Here is a 25,452-nt window from a genome sequence, read left to right as displayed (position 1 = left end):
CAAGAAAAGATCTGCAGTACACAGAGACAGCAGATCAAAGTTAACTATGATGAGCCATACGTTTTTGGAAGGATTTCAAGGTGTTACCTAGATAAGCTGGAAATGTCAGTACAACTATTTGAGCCTACACCAAATTCTTTCTTCTGACTACACAATTTGTAACACAGGCAGATTTTAATTCTCTGGACAATTTATGAAGCTCTTAATTTCCTGTTATTACATATTTCTCATTTTGTCACACTATCAAAGGTTGTACATACTTATTTTCATAAATATAAGATTATCTTTTATGAAGTGACTAGTCTTCTATAAATTTGGGAGCATTCTGTAAATTGACCGCAACGAAAGACAGATCAGCAGTGGATAGATCAGCAATTGAGGGTAATATTTAATTGCAATAAAATGGACAGAATATCAACTGAGGGATGATCCTCACTCCTTCAATTTATAGTTCATTAAAAACATGTGGAATATTATACCCTTTTTCTCTTTTATTTTTCTTATTTTCCTTTCCTTTCCTAACCGTAACCCTACATCTCATCTTAGTCCCTAAATACTTCCATAAAGCAAGTTTATTCTAAGTGATGATGCAATGTTCTCTGCATGCATTTTCAGAGTTTATATCAGTGATATAAAATATTTTCAAGGGTTCCTTAATTTGGCCTCCTACGAAAATATACAGTCCTGGAATATCACGAGAAATCTCAGCACACAGTTCAATACCTGCATTATTTGCACACATAAATGATGTATGCAGAATCAGTCACTTCAGAAATCAAGATTTCCTGCTTTAAATCTCTCTGTATTATGCAGCACATTTGAAAAAAAGGAAAACTTTCAAGTAAAAATCATGTATTAAATTGTAGCATCGTGTATCCTAGATGTACCTAATAATTGCAGACCTTCATACTTAAAGCGCATTAAATAGCACATAATTGTTTGTGTGATCAGTCATACTTTTTTGTAGGCAGGAAGGAAACTTAGTTATTACACTCAGATTATTAAATCAATTGGAAAGTTTAAAAAGAAGAAGTTATTACAAAGAAAAAAAGTAACAGAGAGAGAAGGGGTAGGAAGCACTTAATAATCTGGCAATTTTATTTTTTCTGCTTAGAGCTGGATACTAACAGGAAATTCACACTTCACAAACTTCTCAAATTAAGAACGATCTTTTAGAATTCCTGCCATATCAAGAACGACTGAGAGAGCTGGGACTGTTCAGCCTGGAAAAGACATGGGGGTATCTTACTAATGTGTATGAAAACCTGGTAAGGACAGACAGACTTCTCAAATGTGGTCCAACAAACACAAACTGAAATACAGTAAATTCCATCAAAAAGTAAAAACAAAAAAAAAATCCAGTATTATTATGAGAGTAGTGGAACACTGGAACAAGTTGCAAAGAGACATTGTGGTGTCTCTATCCTCAAAGATACTCATGGAATCTCAAGTGTACCCAGCCCCGAACAATCGGCTCTCAGTGATCTTACTTTGACCAGTGGAGGCTGGACTAGGTGACCTCCAGTGGTGCCTGACAACCTCAACCAGTCAGTGGTTTTCTTTATATACAGTCAATATATAGAGTAAAATTTTACAATTGGCAAGATTTTTCTTGTATCAACTTCTGTGGGAGAACATAACAATGGCACCTACATCATCTACCACAGTTATCACTGTCTTTTCTTTGTAGGGCTCTTACAGTAGTTTTGGTACTTATTGCAAAGTTGACCCAGAAATTGTCATGGTTTTCAACTTATAAGATCAGACTGTAAGTCTGTATTTATACTTATTTGTCTATAAAGTGCTGGAATGACCGTCATGTAGCACTGCTGTCATGATGCTCTTTAACTTTGCTAAACCTTTGCATTCCTCATGGAACATTAGACCCCAGAGTTCTCTTCTATCAGTTATTGTTTGCATTTTTTGTGCTGTTTGAGACCCAATACCACCACAATGGGAAAAATATCATACCACTCCTTCGGTTGTGGTAAGCCATGTAACGTGAAACCAGTTCAAATGTAATAGCAATTGCATTTAAACCTTTCTTCTTTTGCAAGAGACTCACAAAGCATTACCATCCAAAAAGGATTTGATGAATGATAACCTTACATATGCCTATTTTCTTTAATTTTTAATTATTTTCTTCTATTTTTTTCAATCATCTTTTTTAAAAGATTTGCATCTGGTTTTGTGGGTTGATACTCTAAGAAATTGGATCTCTGGCTTTAGTACCATATATTTTTATTGTTAACTTGTTATGACCAGCTTTAAAGGACTAGAGAGGAATTGGATACTTTTAAGCATTAGTTGTGGTTTTAAACTGCTCTCTTAAAATAAAAAATCAAGAGGTGATCTGCTCTTAGATATAAGCTGTAACACAAAACCCTGAATGATACTGTTGACAAGGTTTCTTTTCCTGTCTCCCTCTTTCTGGCCTGCTTATTTGTCTCTGACTTCTTTCATCTCCTTTCTACTTTTCACATGCATTTTTTTCTTTGATATTTTCCTGCCTTACTTCCCCCAAATAATTTCCCTTTGCTTCTGCAATTTTTGATCTCTCCCTCATGAACATGAATGTTTCCGCCCAATAAAAATTTTCCCTCCCCACATAGATCCCATCTACCATTCTCATGTTGCATCCACTCTGCACAATCTCTATTTTCTATACAAGATTTTATCCCATAAATTCTATTTAAAAAGTATTGCAATTTTTTTTTTTTCACACCTGCCCAGACTACCACTGTGAGTTCTACTTGCCTTACACTTTCCCATACTCCCCTACACTCTCAGTCTTGTCCCTCTTTCCCTCTCCTTATTTTATACCTCTCTCCTAACAACCTTTGTCTGACCTCCCTTCATCTGGTCACTTCTCTTCATCTTTAAAAAAATTTAAATTTGAAATAAAACATATCTAGCTATGTGTCTATCTCACCATGTAAAGCAGATCCTGAGCCTAAGGCCAAAGTACAGGTCTCCTTTTGTCCACTGAGCTAAGCCTTCTTCACTTTCCTCCTTCCTCCAGACAAGATATTTACATTCAAATAGTTTCTGGTATTTGTTGTTTCCTGAACTGAGCATTTCTTTTGAAAATGTTAGTCATCTGTGATGAGTAACCATGCCAAGAATCATGCTTGTACTTAGAGAGACGTGATCATGGGCATGAACTCAAACATCCACCCATCATCTGGTCCACAAGATCAAATAATCTTCTTCTCTGTTTGATCTGTCTAGTTAATTATTTTTTCTCTTTCCTTAGAGAAAATCAGTGTTAGAGACCGGGCCATGCAAATAAGCAGGAAATAACTGGGCAAGAAGTAGAAGTTCAGGTGGACTTTGCTGAAACAAATCCCAGAGTTGTTTAACTGGTCTGTAACATGAGGAGAGAATGTGGCACCACCAGCAGCTTGACTATTGGGTGCCTCCATCTTTGGGTGACTGGTCATCTCCTCCCTGCAACACAGCCTTTTTTAATTTAACTATGTCTAAGAGCAAGTCACTGCTAGGAGATGGCACAGTAACTTTAAAAAGAAAATAGTACTATGAGAAACAGATTGTTACAGGACTTTATATTAGTGTAAAGCCTCAGGAGACGTATCAAAAATAGAATTTCAGGATGAAAAATTAAGAAAGACATGTATGCAGCATGGAGTTATTTTAACTAACTCAGTTTCTTCAGGCAACTATATTCATGATGACATTATCTAATGAAGCAAAGCAGCAAAAAAAAGTAGAAGATATCTGATCTATTAAAAATGAATAGGGAGATTATTGTCTAATGATAGGTAATTCATGCTTTGAAAGGTTTTTGTTTATAAAGAACAGGGGGAAAAAATCATAAAGGATTATTATTTGTTCAGTTGTTTTGAAGTACTAAGCTGCCACAATTTCCATTACGTAAAACATGTTTGTGTAACAATAATGTGACATTAGGGGAACTATTGTGATATTTGTCTGCTGCTTTCCTAGACTGTTAATCTATGAACAAGTGGATACAAGCCATGAATTCAAACGATTGCCCGTGTCAAGGTGTTTCTAGTGATCCTACCTGTTGGCGGGATGATTCCAGGAGACATTAGGCCTGGGACAGAATGTGGCATGATATGAGAATTCTCTGGGGAGGTGACACTTTGAGTCCTCTTAGGAGGCCTTCCAGGTCTAGAACTGAAACAAACAAACAAAAAAATTTTTACAATTAAGCTGTTGTCTTACACATCATTTCAAAGTTGTTTCAAGTGGTAACATGGACTGTAAATAAATTTGTTTCAAGGACGGTTGCTTTTGCAGTTAGATGTAATAGACTTCCATCACTAATTAGATTACATGCTGAATTCATTTTCCTCATTGAAGATCAGCCGCTCTTGATGCATAATTCATAGCCTGCACCTCGTTACCTGCTTCTTCATATTAATATCTATACACAGTTTGAATTGCCTCGTTTGCATATGCTAAAGTTCTGCATGCAGCCTTCAGCACGAAAATTATGCACTAACTTGTAATAATTATTACAGTCAGCCTGCTATTGATTTATGAGACTTTTAAAAACCAAATATGTGTAGTACTTGTAATGAATGATATTTTAAGGTTCTTCAGGAAATTAAAAGGCAATGGCTGCCTAAGGAAATGTTCTGCTTGTTTGATTTAATACTACAGTTAGCTGGGAGGTGGAATGAAAGAGTGATTCAGACCTATAGCACATTTTTCGATGATATGTTTTATTACTTCGCACTGCTAGCCTGATATCTAGATGATAAATGACAATACATATCTAATGTGTGAAAAGGTCTTGCAATTTCTTTATTTTTTGTCATTTAAAAGATAAGTCAAGTTATCATTTAACCCTTATTCTATTTAAAGTGAAAATCTCACTAAGACACCTTACTTTAAATATACTACTTTATGTCAGAAAGGACTCGGAATTATTTGTACGATATTGTTGAGCAAAAGCCATCACAGAAGCTTACATGTGTCCCTTATGGAAAAATAAAGGGCTTCAGGTTTAAGCACTCCTTGTTTGTTGAATGCTCACATACACAACTTTCCAACTCCTGGACTGCCTAAGTAGCATACAAATTAGAGACGGATGACGATCAAAATACTTACTGCTTATCTTACATATAAATATCTGCTCATACAATATATATCCAGAGGCTTGTATTCCTATGTTCAGATCATAGCATGGTACCACTGCAACATCCTGTAACTGCTCATTGAGGGGACATTGTGGAATAACTTCACAGAATAAGGTGATGTGCTGCTCTAAAACTGCAGTGTTAACCCTATGATCTGCCAAACATTGGAAGTTCTTAATTTTTTTCAGAGCAAGAAAGAAAAGAAAGGTGGGTATGAAAGGTTTTGCTCCTTAGGTCCTCATACTAACAGAATTCTAATCAGGAATAATGGCATTTCTAGCTATGCTGGGACTGCAGAATGAGGCAGATAACAAAATACCTCTGTTCTCTATTCATATTAGTTTCCATTCTGTTTGGAAATACTTTCTTTTTTTTTTTTTTGGCACCTTCTACAACCTAACTTTAATAAACCAAAAACAATCAAAGTACAGAGTATTTTCTTGAAATTTAATGACTCAAGGCATTGAGTCATTAACCTTAGCTGATCATTAATTCCCAACTTAATGTCCTGAGCTCAGGTCATTATTAAAATTATAAGCTTGGTAATTTCTTTGATTGGTTTGGCATTTTTGATTTTCTTTAATGTAAACAAAATTGTCATATGTTCAGAACAACAAGAAAAACAGTTGTAGAAAAAGAACATTGTCTTATTCCAGCTCAGAAAACCAAATTAAATGTCTTCGGATTTTCTTTGATATTTCCTTTGTGATTTACAATAAAAATAAATATACCATGAATACACATAAAAGTGAACAAAACATTCTAGACAAAAATTATCTGATTTAAATGGAGTGTTTCTAATATATTCACCCACCAAAAAATGCCAGTGTGTAGGAAAACCTTAATGGTTTCATTTAAGTATCTACGATGAAGTACTCAAATCACTATTGTGATGTGACTATTGAACAGTCTGACAGCAGCATAACAGAACACAAGCAATGTGGCACAATGCACAATGTACCAGTAACTTCCAGATCTTCATAAAAAGCAAGTTCACACCTGCAAAGACTCTCTTTGATGTTAACTACCAAGTGGAGCCATGGTGAAGCCTGGATGCTTTTGTCTTTGATTTTGAGGAATAAAACCACTCCTCTTCAAAGCCTAAGGGAAAACAGTCATGGACCAAATCTCTAAACAAAGGTCAGCAGCAAATTATAGGTGAGTGATACTAAAACACCTAAGGCAGAATTTTTCCTTTGGTCACCTTCTAGAATCAAATTGCTTGTGCTATTGTATACAACAGCAGGGTCACACTCAAAGCCATAAACAAGCCCAGCAACCCAACTCCACTCCATGATTTATCCTGAAGTTTACCAAGTAAATGTTTTCACAAAGTCCTAAACTTCCAATTCCCATCTTACTAATAGTATCTCACCCAGTCGATGGTTGAGCACTGGAAGAGGCTCCCCAGGGAAGTGGTCACAGCACCAAGCCTGGCAGTTCAAGGAGTGTTTGGACAATGCTCTCAGGCACATGGTGTGACTTGGAGATGGTCCTGTGCAAGAGCCAGGAGCTAGACTTGATCCTTATGGAGCCATTCCAACTCTGCTTATTCTGTGATTCTATTTAAATGAAATTTCTGAGAAGGAAACCTATTGAATACTGATCAAATTTTTAAGTGACACTAGTTCCAATCTACTATTAAAAGGTGTTTACCTATTTAAGAAACCCATTTACCTATTTAAGAAACACTGTAAGAAAAAATAAGAATTATTTCTTAATGCCTGGAAGATCTGATTTAGAGGCATGGCAGACTATGCAATACAGAATTAAAATGAATATATCTAATTGTCCTTAATAACTGATTGAGTGGCAACACTTAATTTGTTAGTTGTCATTTGTTAAGCATTTGTTTCATTAACCATACTACTAACTTGAAATACTACTTTTTAAGATTTGTTTTCAAACTGTAAGAATTGCAAGAATTCTATATGAATCATTACCAAAGTTGTGGGGAAAATGGCATGAAAAAAATACTTTAAAAAATAATCACTTTGACTAGAATTGAAAACTCGCATGTTGTTTTGTAGTTCATTATCATTTTTATAGCTATATGATAAACTCTTTAAAAAAACATCAAAAGCATAGCAAATTAGCTTAACTATCATAAACAGGACGATAAAAATAGCTTAATAAATCATTTTGTTGGTATTTTTCATAAACTCGAGCATAGTAAAGACTACTTATTTTTAGATTAAGGCACATTCATTTTCATTCCAAGATAAGAAACCTTCAAAGTACTCATCATACTCCTATTTCTGTATCAAAATCAGTAGATTTGTCTTCAGTATAAAAAATTAAACATAATTTAAATAGGTATGAGTAGATTTATTATGTAAAAGATACATTTAAATGCCAGAACAATCAGTAATCTTCTCTTCTGGTTGATGACACTATGATACAAAAATCATCATTTAAAAGATGATGATAATACTATTTTTACTCAAATTTAGATTTTGTATATAAGCTTTTATAGACATATAAAAGACATTGTAAGAGTTTGTCTTTTATCTGAATACAATTACTGCAAGAACTACACATTTTTCTGAAAGAACACTTGACTACTTATGGAAATGCTAACTATCTCAATGGGTAAACTACTCAATGATGACCCATTTTGATTTTGAAGATGTCTAAAGTCTGGATTTTTTAGAGCTAAGGTAAACAGTCTGAAATGTTAAAACCCCAAAAGCCAAAGTAATACCTTGTGAATACCTAGGGTTATAGTGCAAATAAGTCAAGGAGTGTTTTGTGACTCCACAAGAAGATGCTGGAAGAAAGAACGCTACATCTGGAAGTCATAGCTGATCTTCCTGTCTACTGTTTTGTTCTTTAAAGAGTAAATTAGAGAAAGCAGAAATTAGACAATATCAACAAAGATTCAACCAAGCCACAAGATTAACTGTTCTAAGGACCAGGGGAGAAGTCTATAGGGAAGTTAGCAGTTCCTTGTGAACTGCATTAGAAAAGATATCCAATAGACTGTCACTCTGCTTTTAGAAATATGAATGAGTTAGATATTTTCTGCTCTAAAACTTAAATTTTCATATGTGAGACAACATATGTTGAAGAAGAAAATGAAAGCTTTCTACAGGACTATGTATTACTAACTTTGTCAAGATTCTGAAGTGAAGCACCTAAATGAAAATCCATCAGCCTTCTACAAGTTTGTCTCAGTTTGTGATAAAATTATCAGACTTTTCTCAAGTCTTAAAAGACATTCCCACAGACAACTGATCTTTATTTTTGTAGAAATTATCATGGATTACAGCTACAATATGCCATAATGTGAATGAGGAACTCAAGGTGCAGATTAGTGAATCTTGAAAGTCTCAAATATTTTCTTCACTAACATCAGCTAATTAGATAACCAGAACACTTTCCAAAATGACTGGAAATAAATCCATCAATTTTTGTCCAGATTTGTATTTCATCTCTTCAATTTCATAAATACATCAAGGAATAATATGGCTGTAGCATTTTCATCTTTGAAGAGAAAGGGTGCATTTGTCTACTGCACTGTGATTAGCATGAGAAGCAATTGAGACTACATTTAAGGCTGAGAATATGGTTATTTCTTGGTCTTTTGATCAACATATATTAGTCTTCTATCCTTCCTGTCTTACCAAATCTAGAAAACAACAGATGGCTGAATTAAAGAATAAGAAATGGAAGAATCTGTGCTCCTTATCAGTTAAAATGCTGTGCTTTGATAATATTTTTAAAGTTTTACATAATTTCAGTTATATTATCAAGTATGAGCTCGCTCCTAGAAATGTTTTGATAGTGTTAAACAATTAAAGGCAGACAAAATCAAGAGAAAACCTGGCCCTGTATAATCAAATGGAATGAGACAACAGGACAATAGTATGGGCTTATCTGCTTGGCTTTAAATGTAACGAGGCTGCATTCAGCTCTTATTACTATCTGCCAGAATACAGAATTGAAGTTAAAATTTAAGGGTCTCATCTTTGAAAGCCTCAGATAAGTAGACCCCCTACTGATTTCTGTTAAGACCTTTGAGCACCAAGGAAGGTTTGGCTCCAAAACGGCTGAAACTCTTCATGAGTAGTATATAATTCTCAGAGCACGTCACTAGCATTTTACAGATGACTAATTGCATGGCAAAACCATGTGCTAGGAAACTAAAAGTGTTCAAAAATGTTGAGATAATTCTGTGATTTATCTTTCTCATGTCCTGACTTTGAGGAACAACTGTGCAATATTAACACTTGATTAATCAAGTTTTACTCCTTAAAATTACTTTTATTATTTACATGAAGCACCCATAAAGAAAACTGCAAGTCTTAACCAGTAGTAAGAAGGCAAACTGCCTTTCCTGCCAAAATTAATTAATTTCAGGGTTTGTTTTCTACATGTAGAGGTTTATTTTAAATCTTGTCTGTGAGCAAGTTTAGTGCACAGAAATATTGCCCTCATCTGTAGCTGGGCATACATGATGCAGTGACGTTACCACTGGCCAGGCAGTTTTATAATCAGTAATACTGGGGAGTGGCAGGAAAAGTTACATGCCAGAAGCGATAGGTAGCAAATCTGTAACAAGGGTTTGGTGTATTCATTTAATGTATTTTTAAAGTTCTTAGAACTGTCTAAAACAGTTTAGAATATCAATGCCAATTTTAGCTACATCAGCATTTATGCATCTCATTTAAGTACATTTTGAAAATCTATGCTTTATTTCTCATCTGTTCCATCTCCCCTTAGTGCTTCAAAGCCTGACACAGAACTTTTGACCTCAAAGAAGCTGGCTGAATGAAATTTAGGTGACCAGCCACTGGAAGCGGTTATGTGCTTGCCATAAAACGGACACTGCAAAAGGGCCAAAGATGTCACTTGCTGACTTAATGTAAAGACAGGGATGCCCTGTGACAACCTGTAAGTACAGGCAGTGGACTCTTCCCACATGGTATTTCTGGGTTTTGGGGTTGCTTCTGCGCTGCTCTCATCATACGTGCAGCCTTCACACTCGCAAGACTTGAGCCAAGGGCGTGTCAGTACTGAAAAATAAGGTCTAGGAAGACTGACTAAACCTTTTGTGTAATTTAATTCCTTTGCTTGGAAAACACTTGCTTGCCAAGGTAACCTTCATAAATATTTCTGATGCACTGAACTAGCATTTTAAAGGCAAAAAAATGACAAAGTACATCGATCCAAACCTTATACTTTACTATTTTAGGTTTTCCCCTTCTGCTCCCACTCAAGAACAAAGTAAAAAATGCAATTCTAAGACAGAGCATACATTTATTTTGGCAGTTAGTAAAACAACCATCAGAAGTCACACCATGTCCTTTTTACTTGCAGTAGTCTTGTAAAACAATAAAACGCTCAGTGCAATTACCTTAAATTTATTTTTCTTCTCACAATTAAACAGAAAATGTTCTCATACAATAATTAGTGCTGAACTCATGATATATTAGGAGTTACTGAGACAGCAAACAATGCTGATAAAAATAAATACAAAGATCTGTTTCAAAATCTTCATAAAGAAGTGCATGAATGATCTCCAAAAGAATTAGGCTGTGTTACAGGAGTGAGCAGTGGAGAAATCATGCTGATGAAATATTATTGCATTTCAGTTACAGAACACTTTACTGCTATTTTTGAACCAAAATGGGCTAAAAGTGGATATTGGGTCAGACATGCAATATCAGCTTATCAGTGGAAGAAAAATAAATGGAAGAAAATATATTTCACTTCATATCCCATTCCAAAGTCATTTATTGCAGTAATACAGGAGTACAGGTTAGTCCTTGGATTCTACTCTTCTGCTGGGGTAGAGAAGACCTTGTTGAATTATTTCTTTTCCTAACAGAACTGTCATGTAAACAGCATGTCATTTGCATCCTCCTCAACACTGCAGCCCAAATCACTCTGCTTTTCAGCAAGATTAGTAATATTCTTGATACAAGAGTCTAAGACACAAGGTACAAGAGAGCAAGAATATACAAAATATATATTACAGCAACACCTGCCAGTTCTCCCTTGATGGCTGAAGTCCTACTACAAACACAATGAAAGAATATAAGAAAAAGATTCTCTGTGACTGACCATATTACTTGAATATATGAATGATCTAAAGGCAAGAAATGAAATAAAACCAGTTAGAAATCTGAGTGTTACTGGAGTAAGTTACAGTACCAGGTTTAAATACAGCTGTGATTGTACAAGCTCAAAATATTACTGGCATGTGCCTGTTCTCTTAATGAAATTGAGATCTGTAAATAAACTACTGGAAATAGAGAAAAATAGATATGAAATGAAGCTAATTCTGTTGGGTGGCAGAATTATGATGTCAGAAGTAAATTAAGTCCAAAAAGCTCACTGCTTCATCTAATTAGCTGAAACACTAGATCTTCCTGAAAGTTCTTAAAACATGTAAGTATGTTGGCTCTCATGATTATATAATAACAGTGAAACACGAGCTTCTGATGATGAAGCTAGAGTTGAAAATAAGTCTGAATGAACAATGAAATGCAATTATTAAAGAGAACTCATGCATAGATTCAAACCATATTGATGTATTTTTTTTTTCGTTATATGAACCTTGCTTCAGAAACAGTACTCAGAAATCACAGCATTAGTGATCCTGAATAAAGTTATTTGGGAATACAGGTAATATCAAGAAAATAAGAAAATAACAAGAAAACAATAACAAGAAAACCTTGAAAACCATATTTATTTCCTCAATTTGCATTTCTGTCTTTTCAGAATAATTCTGCAACTAACAAAATTTTTTTTTAAAAGTGGAAAAAGTAGTGATATAAAGTGCATGCTTCCCACAAAATGCTCTTTCTGTCAAGTTATAGCAGATGCCTTTCCCATTTCACTCAACCTTACAGCATAAACCCCACCCAAAATTTAAATATGCAAGCTAAATGATTCCTTCTAACAGTGTTATTCACCCACATGAAACCCCAAACTATAACAGATGCAAAGCCTATTTTTTCCTCAACTGTTTTCATCTTTTCTTAGGCTTTTAATTCTAAAAACATCCCCTCAAAACATCATCTACTATATATACTATAAAAATGTCAAGCATGAAGTTAATAGGCCAGAAAGGCAGGCTTGATCCGCACTGACACAAACCTAAAAAAAATTTTAAGCTTTCATTTTTTACAAAAGTTTTTACTTCAAGTTGCTGAGATGATTCCTAATGTAAAGCAAGCCTAACTCTTGTGGTTATGTCTGTTAGAGTCTGCATATGGCCTGAAACAATGATTTAAATGTATGAACTTTAGTTGGAATGAACAGTCCTGCTTCAAGGCTTGTTTTCCAACCATCTGTATTCATCTCTGCATATGACTTGCACATGTAATTACAAATTTGTGAACATAAATCAGATAATTGCATGTACAAATAACCAATTAGACTCAAAGCAAAAATAGGCCATATAACAGCATACTCCTTTTTTGAACACATATGTAACCATTCATAACATAAGTAACTATCTTTATTTAAGAAAATTTTTTTTAACTTCTTCAGAAAAAATATTATCTGATTTGTTTTCCATCAGGACACACTGGGGAGCAGCTGCCATTTTGAGAACCACTTTAAAAAAAAGAGCAGGAACACTACAAGATAAAGCATCTGGATAAGGTGCAAGCCCACCATTGCTCCAGGAGTCACAGAGCTAGTGTTCATTACCATCTGTATTGAATGTAATAAGACACATGAACATGATGATGATGATTTAACTTAAAAAAAAGAAAGAGAAGAGAAGAGAAGAGAAGAGAAGAGAAGAGAAGAGAAGAGAAGAGAAGAGAAGAGAAGAGAAGAGAAGAGAAGAGAAGAGAAGAGAAAAAAGAAAAGAAAAGAAAAGAAAAGAAAAGAAAAGAAAAGAAAAGAAAAGAAAAGAAAAGAAAAGAAAAGAAAAGAAAAGAAAAGAAAAGAAAAGAAAAGAAAAGAAAAGAAAAGTACTATTCAAGGTATTTAGTGAAAATATTCTGGTTCTCCTGGCAGTGGTTTATTATGCTATTTTTATTCATAACAGTTGATAATGAAGCTCTATCATATCAGTGTATCCACTGCAATATCTGAATGCACTCGTCAGTTAATTGGCCACAATTCTTTGTATGAAATGCTGAAACAAGTGAACTGTCACCTCTTTAATGAAGTTGCCTATATCTTAAACCCTTTGCCCTTTAAAAAACTCTTTATACTCACTATGAAAAATTTTTTACTCGCTTCTGCCAGAGACCATGGTTAATGTTCACTGCCCTTTATTCACCTTATTTTTAATTCTGAAAACCCACACTCATTAACCGTACACTTCCAAAGAATTGTTGGAACCGCCTAAATAAAAGCTTGAAAGTGACTTTTATTGTACATTTGAGAGTAACAGTAGTGGTATAAAATATTGAAAAGACTCTCTCCTAGTCTGTACAGCTCTAACTGCTCGGCTGGAGTAACACATATTGATGGTAACCATGCAGTATCCACTAAAATCAAGAATTTAAATCTTTGAACAAGGTGATCTGTGTTTGCATATCTGTATAAATGCAAATAAGTATTAATCTTCTGAGGAGACATGAGCATTAAAAATTACAAGTTTCTTTGAGCAGATGATGTCTGGGATCAGAATGAGTGGGTTTATTCTTTGAGTGCACTTCTTTTTGCTATCAATAAGCAAGTCCTAAACTAGAAGCTAAAGAATATGCACATTAGTTTCATCTCTGCCACTCTGACTTCATATTGTATGGGACAGTAACCAGCTCTCAGTAAAGCCATGGGTTTGTGCAACACCCAGCACAATGCTCACCACTGAAAACCCCTGCAGATCAAGAGATAAAAGGCAAGGATTACCCTTGTAGATGCCCTTTAATTAGAAAATCCTTGAGTGTACTCTAGATGTACTTTACTTACAAATAGAGGAAAACATGAACTCAAAAGGAAAAATGAAATTACAGTACATTCCAAAAAACTGATCTGTGTACCCAGTCCCCAAAATCTGTTTGTGAAATCAAGATGACTGGTGTTTTATAGTGTTCCACCCTTACAAGTCTATATGTAGACCTGCTTGGCCACCATACTCTATAATGGAATATTGTAAAATAAATTTGTATTTTATTTTCCTTGTGCAAGGCAAGGAACAGAAACAATCAACCTTCCATTTCCTTGCAGAGCAACATCTGTAAACATATGAACAGTAGCACAGTTTTCCCTCCAAAGCAGTAGTACTGTAGTAATTTGAACAACAAAGAATAGCAGTCCAAGACTCCTCAGTTCTAAAACAAAGAACAATGAAAAACCCGACAGTACTATAGGTCCAAATGGAAATATTACAGTGATTCAAACAAAGACACTGAGCTGGTATCCTTTCAACAATTCGAAAGTCAGTCAGTGCATTTCCATCAAGCTACAGAGGATCCAATTTGGTGATACCTTAAAACATGTTGCTGCAACCCTTAGTCCGTGTTTGAAGGTAAATTATTTGAAAGCCTGAAATGCAGCCAGTTTCCCAAGCTGTCCCTTAACTACCTCACGTAAAGTCCGTCCTATCAGAAATAACAGTCTGCTATTAATGTGCTCTCCTAAGGAAACACTGGAAGTTAATCAGGCATTTCTAAAAAGTAGTACAAGGCGCATGTTTTTAGATAACAGATCTGACAAATGTTTCTGCTTCTGATTTTTTTTAATTATTATTATTACTATTATTCATATTTCATTGTAATTCTGGTAATTCCATTATGAATCTTCATACATTACATAGGAAGATATCAAAGAATCTATTCTATATAAAAGCCTAAATCCATTACTGAGAAGTTTATTTTAATATGCATATACTATATTTACTCTGTGACTGGAAGTTACGTATGTCCAGTTACTAATGGTCCCTTTACCTCTCATCTTCAAAGTACCTGGTGAAGACATCAGACTTTGAAATTCAGTCAAATTACTGCTGCATTGTATCTGAAAAGATGTGTTCCTCAAAAGCATCTCACCTTAGGCAGAAAAAGAACCCCTAAAATAAGATTACCAAATTCATCAAGTTATTCTAATGTTTACAAATGCATTCTCAAAGAACTCTCAATAAGAAACCTTCCTTTTAAGAACTCACATCTTCAGCTGCATGGGACACATACTGCAGAATTTCATGTAAGGGAATTTTAGACAGGAATACAAATTCGAGGATGGGCAAAATGGCACCAAGAATTGCAGCACACTCTCCTGGGCCATAGCTGGCCAGTATGCACACCCATATGATATCTGATTGACATACACTGCGCCTGGCACATCTCCATACGTAACATGCACACAGAGCTCTCTTTTGGCTCTGGCCATACAGCTCATAGCACAACAAGAATAAATCGTGACTGAACGTTCAGATGATAATAAAATACAAATTAATCACAACAATTACAAACTGATTTTCTACCTATGCCCAGAATCAAGTAAAACAAGAGTTAAAATACGGGCCAAATCACAATTATGTATTTGGTTTGCCATATTTCCTATTTCTCTCAAAGACTTACCTCAGTTTTTGTTCTGCTTTCTTACCAACAAAACCCTACTCTTCTATCACACTGTCTTGCTTAGACACAGAAAAGCTCAGAAAATATAACATGCAATTTAAGGGCTCATGAATGAAAAATCATCCAAATCATCAAAGGGGTTTTTTCCCCTGATTTTGTTCTAGCTGATGTTCTCTGAATGTTAGATGTGGTGATCAAATTGACATGGACATTTTCATCAGTGCTAGAGTTTGCCCCAAAACCATTATATTTGCTGGAGACTTTGTTTGAGCTTTTGCTCTTTCAAGCTTCACTCTAGTACTAAAGATGATACTAAAGAAAAACCTATTTGACCAAACCATACACTTTCCTATGCCCTTTGTAAGTACTGGCAGTCTCTGGCAGAACTGGGTTTGGGTGGTAATGGATCATGTTCTCAAAAAAAAAAAAAAAAAAAACAAAAAACAAAACAAAAAAAAAAAAAAAAAAAAAAAAAAAACAAAAAAAAACAAAAAAAACAGAAGACTGTCCCTTTTACAGAACAAGAATCAAATCAGACATTATCCTGTCCAGAAATGTGCTTGGTTACATGCTTGACTGACAGTCAGACTGATGTTTCCATGACTTTATAGCTCACCAACACAAAAGCACTCCCAAGCTTTAACTGAACAGTGTGTTCATGCAGTTTTTCCAAAAAATTATCAATATTTGAAGAAGAGCAAATTAGAAGAATTTTGTATCAATCAATTATCCTTCTCTAAATTTTCTTGAAATAGATAACAGATATGTTCAAATTTAACTGTATGAAGTGGCAAAGTATAATATGTTTGTAATGTTGCTTTCTCATTTTATTTCTCAGTATATCTTCATTACACTATCTTTTAAAAGAGATAAAAATTCTAAAGTTTTTAAGCAATATGTAGAACAGTAAAGCAGTCATTTGTTCCCATTTATCTGTTTATTTCACAATTTAATAGGGGAAAAAAATGACAAGGCATGCTTTGGACTCCTGTGAGTAGGAGACACAGTCCTTGCAAGTGTTCTCTCTCACACAGTAACCCTTCACATGAGACACATTTGCTTGCATGGGTGTAATGTTCACATACATGTGTATATGGGCCATATATCACAGCACAAACTGCATGCATTGGAGTCTCCAGGCTGACAGTACCAAGGCAACAGGTGTTCTCACCCCAAAACACCTTAAATCAAAGGAGGAATTGATCTAGATTTCGTTCTCTTCAGTAAGTCCTGACTGCCACCCTCTCTCCCACTGGGCTGCAAGGCTATGCACTACCCAGCTGGACTAGAGAAACACACAGTATGCAAACAGTTCACCTCCAGCCTCCACGACTCTTTTACCAAGAGCTAAAAGGTGGAAGATAAGTAATTTGCATTTCACCACCGTGACAGAACCACACTCTTCAAGACTGATCATTATAGTATCTTCATACTAGGAATTACAGACCTGTCAGTCTGAGGAGGTTTAGGCTGGATATTTGAACAAATTTCTTCACCAGAAGGGTTATCAAGCATCAGAACAGGCTGCCCTGAGAAGCTGAGTCACCATTCCCAGATGTAGCTGGGACGCTTAGGGACATGGTTTAGTGGTGGACTTGGCAGGGTTCAGTTAATGGCTCCAATCTAAATGATTCTGTGATTCTGTATGCAAACACACATTCACAGATGTGTGTGCCTATCTGTTTGTGCAGTATGCGTACACACAGACTACAATCCCTGCAGGTGATTAGCAGGGCACCACAACATTAACACAATACTTTAAGAAAGAAAACGAGGACCATAATCAAATGAAAAACCAGATGTCATTTGCTAATGGATACCAAACCTAGAAGTGCAGTCAAGGATAAATAAAGGGTAATAGAGTGTGCACCTAGTACTCCTTGCACTCTAACTTTTTCTAACTTTCACATATGCCAAACAAACATTTTCCCTTTTTACTTCCTTTCCACATCAGGATTGTTAAGACTCAAATATCAATTTGGTCAATTGCAATTTTATAGTGAGATGACTTTTTTCAAATGACCACAGACCTCTCTTGTAAACCTCTTTGGGCAGACAGACCCTAAGAGCTGTGCCTTGCACTGTCTTGGAAGATTAATGACTCATACTAAGTCAACAATATTATCTGTATGTTCCCCAAAGATCTTAAATTAAAATACACATTCATCCTGGCCCAGCTTAGCATATGTGAAATTTGTTTTTCCTAATGAGATCACAGTTAATAATAATAGAAGCAGGCAACTCTGGAAAATAACAAATATAAACTCACCGCTGATAGTTGGTTTCCAGAACTAGCATTCTATTGAATACCATTATCTCTGACTAAAAATGGTTTCACTTACCCAAGAAGTGTCTTATTAGCATTATACATAAAAGACTTTATAAATAAAAACTTATTGTTAAATATTATGCTGCGTCACAACCTTGAGAGTCAAATTTAAATTTCACACAAATTCTTCCATTAAGACAAATGTTTGTGAAACCATTGGCTTTGCAGAATGTCTTCATACTGGTACAAATACCAAATTTTATTCTATATTGCAGCCATTACATGATTGACCTTTTATACCAGTTCTCGTGTGTAACATACTAACACCATGCTAAGTCCTTCATTCTTTCTTTTCCCATCACATACGTAACAAACATATTTATCTTAAAATTTAAACCCTTTTGTAATGGTACTTCACAAGTGGTTTACAACTGTGCCATAAACGTTACACACATATGATGATATTTATGCTCACACTTTTTCATGAATTTTTTTTTCATTTTATAATCACAATAAAATCTTAAATGGATGGGTTCTATTTTAGAGAAAAAACAAACATACTTCAACAGGCTTACTGTGAGTTAATTAAAGTGAAAATTATGTAAACAAAAGTCAGTATTATAAGGCTGCTATGAAGTTTTAATTCTTCTATTGACCTAGTAACAAATTTAAATGCTAACAGTTTGGGAGATCAAATTAAATGAATACAAACACTTTGTTTAATGACATCAGCAGTCAATGCAGACCATCTGTGTTTTATTTTAAAAGTGATCAGAAAATATTCTTTTGTTTACATTACAGATAATCAGGAGGTTTATATTTCTGTGTTCAATTTAAGAGGAAAAAAAGATCATACTACCTTCAGGGCCCAAGGAAGCAATAAGTTACAAATGCAGGATTTCTCCTTTTTTTTTTCTGTTTTGTAACCATGGTAAAACAATAGAAATGAACTTTCCCTGAACCTTTCTCCTTTAATGGCCTGGGTCCATGTTGACCCAGCAAGCTGGAACCTGATACTATCAACCTGACTGCTGCTAAAGCAATCAGATTCAGCAGAAACTATACACAGTGCATTATAATACTAATTTCAGCATCCCACAAAGCCAGTGCAGAGGCAAGCTATTACAGTATTATATTCTATTGTTTAAAAGTGAGATTAATTCAATAGCTTAAATGCACCCAAAAACACTGAACTAAATGGCAGACTGTACAACTATATTGTTATTCTTTTATAATACTGTACCAAAGTGAAATTGCAGATAAGGTTCTCCCTTCCCCTCTCCCTTCAGAAAAAGCACTACCGGATGAATTATTAGTAAACAGATTATTTGAGCCATTACAGGTTCATATGATCCTGCATTTGAATGAGGCATGTAATTAAATTATCAGGACTTTGTTCTAAATGCTTGAAAGAAGGAGAGCATGATAACCACATTTTTAAAAGGTAGAATAAAAGAAGGAACTTTTTTTTTTCCTTATAGAGGACTACAGGCAACTAATGTATGAAAGCATAATTGATTAATTCCACTAATTAAGATATTTGTTATTCCTGAAATTGTAGGTTTATAAATAATGTATTAGATGTGACACCATTTCCCATCAGTTCTGAAAAGACTGTGATGATGTTTCAAATATATATTGTTACTTTTTGGAGGCTGAATAGCTCACTTCTATGCTTCTGTGTCCCGGCAAAAAGCAAGCAAAATATATTTTGAAGTTGTGAAAAAGTCAATCTTTAAATAGTAAATACAGCATTACAACATATTCTAGTCATTTTACAAAAATGTTCACTTATAAAGACTTTTGTTTCTTTCAAAAGTTTTAAGGGGAAATATTTTTCAACAAACCCAACATTTGCAGAAGTATATATTCCATTGACGTCAGTCATTTATAACGTTTCCCTGAAGAGTGAGACACATTCCAATATCTATTCATCCCCTTTTCTTTTAAGTAGAAATCACTTTGGGGAAGTGTTTGAGGCTACAGTGGTTATTGAATAGAGACCCTGGTCACCTAACCATTAAGTGGCTTTAACCTTTAACACAGCTACTGCAGAAGGAGGAACAGTCACTAACTTGCATGCAATCCTGACAACTATAGACTACTTCTGCAGAATGTGAAACACACAAAATTACTTTTTCAGTTGAAGCAGAGCCATACAACTTCACTCTACAACTTCACTCTATTACATAAAAAAAAAAAAATCATCATGCTCTAGACAGGTCAGGATAATAATGTTGAGTCTGAAGAAGAGACTGAGAGATCTACTAAGCTACAAAGAGAGGGGGGTAAAAAAGTAACATTAGCAAGACCATTCATCTGAGAAAGGATTTCTGGCTGTAGTTTACAGATTTGGCTTATTTTACAATAAAACATTATTTAAGCACAGATTAGCACTCAAGTTTTTGGCTTCTAGATGAATTTCCTTATCATGACACAGATTCATGCTCATTTTTTGTTCTTGTCCAAGAAATCTTTCATCCCTTCCATGTAGCTGAATGGCTTCAACAGAGATGAAGAGAGTCTATTTGTGATATTAATCTTCTTGGTGACCAGCTTGTTGCATTTTCTCAGAGAATTTTACCACCACCCAGTAGGTCCCCCAGTCTCATTTTGACCACTAAGTCATGGCAATGGGAGAGAAGAGGGTCTCCACCTCTACTTCATCACTGAAAGAGTTGTGAAGAATCAGAACAGGCTGCCCAGGGAAGTGGTTGAATCACCATCCCTGGAGGTGTGCAAAAGACTGCAGATATGATGCCTAGAGACAAGGTTTAGTGGTGGACTTGGCAGCGGTGGGTTTACAGCTGGACTTGATGATCTTAAGGGCCTTTTCTAACCTGGATGATTTTAAGGTTCTCTGATCTTCATATTTCTTCTCTTTCTGTAACCCTGTTTTCAAAGGTGGTGGCCACTCCACTTAGACTGCATACACTCTGATTACGTACCAAATCCTTCACAATAATGACAGGTAGGAACTTCACTTTATTCAGGTTGCAAACAGGTGTGTGACCACTCTCTAGATCAAAAGGGTCTTATATTTGCTAAAACTTATTTAAGGATGAGAGCCTGTTAAAACTTATGCTGGAATCCTATCACTGAGAACACTTAAGTCAAACTAGACAATTTTTTTTGCACCTCTACTGTGCATGTGCATGTGAATTTTCAAATAATGAAGTCACAGTCAAACAGGTGCAATGCTGTATTGCACAAAGTGCAACACAAACTACCCAAATCTGGTAGTTTATAGCTGCAATGTAAATGTTGAATATTAGCCTCCTGAGCATATATGTGCACCAGCAATACCTTCTATTAGGATCCTCTTCCCCTGCACGTATCAAGCACTAGTCCTTCAGAACAGCTTCTGATGTAGTGTATTTTCAAGACACCCAACACCCAATGGTGCTATGATTATGTTAGGAAAACACAGATCTTAAATTTGTAACAAAGATGTTTATAGGGGAGGGACTAGTGAGAAGAGATGCTTTGTGCAATGCTGCCACTGACTACTGGATTGGAAAGCGTCTTCTCACCACAGTCTTCCAGACTTACTCTACAATAACCATCCTCCTCCAAGCATGTTGGGTTTTTTTATTCAGCTGCCCATTTTTTTTTTTTTCACTTCTTTCATTAGATCTAAATGGGCTTGACCAAGATTTGACAAACCATTTCTGATTCCAACTAGCCAAGCTGAACCTACCTGCTCCGCCTCTCCTGCCTCTATCACTTTGGAAAACTGTAACCTGCGGCAGATGAGCCAGTTCCACGAGGTGGAGGCAGTGAGCAAACAGAGCAGAGCCTCTGTGTTGGAAGGGTGGCGCAAAGGTTGCACTGAAATTTATTAATTACAGTCTCCACTGCCCGGATTTGAGATGAAAGAAGACTTGCTCGCTACTATTCCAGCATGGTTATTGTGCTACTGTTGGTTGGCAACAATGGCCGTGAGCCCTTTCCTCCCTTTGATTTTTGTGGTAACTGTAGTAAACCCAGACAGCTCACAGAAGGTCTGGTCAACCCATCTGCGAAAAAATTGCTTCTAATTTTCAAGTCCTAGATCAATGTCTCTACAACTAGTAAGAAATTAAAGAATAGAACTGAGCAACATAAAATATTTTCTCTTCCTACGCTAAAAATAATTAAAAAGGTGCAAATTCCAAGGTTTAGAAAAAAATGGGCTTTATAAAAATGGAAGTGAGAAAGAGCAGACTGAAAAACAGCTCTCTAAGTAGAATAAAAAAGGAAAGACCAATCCTCATGCAGATGAAAAGATGAAGATTCAAAAGAGAAACAGAAAATTTCTTGGCAATGATAATCCTCAGTCCTATAAAATGACAGAAGTTGTAACATATCAACTACGATTTGAATCTCTTTAAAGCAGATTATTCTCCATATACAGAATGCTAGAAGGATTGTCCATTTCCAAAAGGTGAAGGGACTGCTCACTGTGCTACTTCTTCCCAAGCATATATCAAACCCTCCCGAAAGACTTGGAGAGAGACAGATACCTCTACGTATCTATGCTTCTCAAAATGTGAATCGGTGGAGATGTGCATGCAAAGTATTAGTTTTGTTATAAGACTGTCTGTAATCAATCAGAATTATAAACCCAAATGCAAACTTGCACACCAGGAAGATTTGATAATTAAATTAAATTTTCAAATTTTCAACATGACACTGGGAAAAAATAAACTATCCCTGCAATGTTAGGTAAAGATTTTACTAATAATTTTCTTAGACTTGGTGTTTATAGACAGAAATAACCACCTGAGTACTAAAATAATTTTTAATTAGCTTCATTAACCCAAATTAAATAGCACATAATAGTCTGCAAACTACAAATATACTCTACTAGATAACATATAGGTCAAAAACAACAAAGTTGTTGCATATCAGTACACTTTTAAGAACAGAAAATATGAAGAGATGAAAAATAAGGAAAAAATATGAAAAACAATTATTGCTGCAGACATTTTACAGAAAGAATTTAGTATCCTATTTAAACAAATTACCATGTAAAATAAAATATGGATTTTAACTAATATTTCTGAGCATGAAGATATGATTAGTAAAGAAAATGCTAATAGCAGAAAATACAATTGACCAGAACAGAATTTTGATTCACTGAAAACTGTATTTTTTTAGTTTAAGATATCTGTGTAACTATACTGTCAATCAAATAACCTAAAATATTAAGTCGTCATTGCCCTTTTAAATCCTTTCAACTAGAATTCCCTAATTGTTCCCTCACTTTATCTCACTGTACCAGTAAGTAAATAAATTAACAAAATAGCTTTTATCGCACAGAATAACCTTTTAACTGAAGGATTATCTCTGGTTTATTTTTCATTTCTTTCTCTGCAGATAGCAGTTCATGCCTCATTGATTAGTTTGCTGAGGTGGTGACCAGAAATGAAAACAAGGTCTCTCAGATATTGCCAAGACCTGTAAATATATATATTAAAAAAAAAAAAAAGTAAAAAAGAGGGGGAAAAAAGCACCAAGGCTAATACATGTTATACTTCCAGCATTCAGCTTCTAAGCCAGTGAGAGTTGATGGTCAGGAGAGGTTCATTTATTTGAATCAGCCTTTGCCAGGATGCAATGCCACTAAAGAATTCTAAAATATCATCCCTGTGGTTGGGTTCAGGTTTGGTTTTTATCTATATTTTTACAGCATTTTCCTTTTTCTTTCTTTCTTTCTTTTTTTCTCATTAAATTTCATTTTAAAAATGTGCCAACACTCTAACGATATGTTACAGAGATGTGGATCAGTAAGAGATTATTTCAAAAAGCTGAATTGCATTTTGAAAATCCAAACATATTTTCTCCAATAAATAGTTTGGGTTTGTTTAGCTTTTTCCTGTTTCATGTTTTAAACCTTCATAGTTGGAAGAAAATTTTATTTTTCTTCAAAGTTGTCAGATTAATATCATGTATATCAAAGTCCTCTATTCCCACGTCTGGTAAGCCTCATTCCATACCTAAATGGACAATGACTTCAAGCACAACAAAAAATTCAGCCATTCTGTTTCTTTAGACTTCAGCCTTTTTATCAAGTCTACATGTATCACCAACAGGCATGACACTTTCTGTGATGTGAAAAACTGAGTTCATCAGCATAGTTCTCCTTAGTTTAAAAATAATATCTTATGTCACTTGTGTTAGTGGGCTCAGAACATAAATATTAAAGCAACGTGTACATACTAAACATGTATTAGAAAGATCAAGATCCAGAAGAAGTAATGTGAATTAAGTATATACCGATAGGTTTCAAAGATTCTTGAACAACCTTTATAAACAGCCACATAGCTCTCCTGCCATTTCATGCAAGTCAAATTTTACTACTGGCCGCTGGAGAAGAAGAGATAAGAGTCACGTGAGGTGGGTCATACAGCCATTTCTTACACGTGCAAATTTCACTGACACGCTGATATAGCATCTTAGACAGAGATGGTATATTATCAAAAAGGCAACTCCACGGCCCCCTCGTATTCAGTTGCCATAAAAATATGGAAAATTAACCACAATTAATATTAGCATGCTCTGAAAGTTTTAACCCCACAAAAAAAAAAGATAATGCAATGTTAATTTTTTCAGACCTCTGCTACCTCAGCCTTGCTGTATTCATAAACAGATTAAAAGATAATAATTTGCATACAAGACGTACATGGACTTTCCTAGCATATGAACAACTGATTTCAGACAAGTGCTATATGCAGAACAACATTTCAGGTAAAAGAATCTGTCACTATGGCAAGTAGCATAATTCATTCATTTTCAACATTGGCACAACATGACAAATCAAGAATAGTAGGAAAGCTTTTTTTTCATGTCCTTGAAGCAGGCATCAAGCATTTGTTTTGTTTTAACATTAATTAAGCCAAATCTGATAACATGTTTTAATTACACAGCACAAACTACCGTTCATATGAAGTACCCTGCTGGTAAAACTGAAGGCCCTCATTCAAGAAATTGCTTAATCATGTGCATAAATTCCTTTAAGTTTAGGACAGAAAATTTCTTTGATTAAAAATAAAATATCAAGGTTCTACCAGTGATTGAAGAGGCCACATTCATTGCACAGACCTTAAGTATGTTTCATAAAACCATACTCTTAGTTTCATTTAAAATAAAAACACAGTAAATGAAAAAATCAGATTACATGCAATCTAGCAGGTTCTGATGAGCTGGCAATAAATTCAACATTTATCCATGCATACATAGCATTAAAATTGTACTATTTTAAAATAATGTTTTAAAGTTCACCAAGACTTACAATAGGAAATATATTTTTTCTTCTCAAATTTACTTTTTTCAAAAGAAATTGAAGTAGAAAAAACTATCACCACCAGTGGTTAAGAAATAGCACAAATTTTCACTAATTTTTAGACCTCATCATTGTCTTTTCCACCTTAGTAGCAAGTACTAAGCTGCTAAGGTTCTAGCCTCAGACAAAAAAAAGTATTTTTTTCACGCATGATTAGTAAATTGCAAACACAAACTCTACTTACAGTGTGCAGAACTGTATCTATTTTATTTGTTTATTAAATAAGCATAAATT

At 34.9% G+C, this 25,452-nt stretch overlaps 1 protein-coding gene across 6 annotated transcripts in view; it reads right to left on the bottom strand.

Moving 5' to 3' along the window:
- The window catches only part of DACH1 (dachshund family transcription factor 1), a 354,945-nt gene that overhangs the window by 201,398 nt on the left and 128,095 nt on the right, over positions 1–25,452 (bottom strand). For all 6 annotated transcript variants that reach the window (XM_064408603.1, XM_064408601.1, XM_064408602.1 and 3 more), the window contains exon 2: positions 4,046–4,161. In XM_064408603.1, coding sequence (XP_064264673.1) covers positions 4,046–4,161 — 116 coding nt within the window. The remainder of the gene's footprint in view (positions 1–4,045; positions 4,162–25,452) is intronic.

This window comes from Passer domesticus, chromosome 2, assembly GCF_036417665.1.
Source record: "Passer domesticus isolate bPasDom1 chromosome 2, bPasDom1.hap1, whole genome shotgun sequence".
Lineage (NCBI taxonomy): Eukaryota > Metazoa > Chordata > Aves > Passeriformes > Passeridae > Passer > Passer domesticus.
The sequence above is the reverse complement of the archived record's forward strand: the minus strand, read 5'-3'. Positions and strand labels throughout refer to the sequence as shown.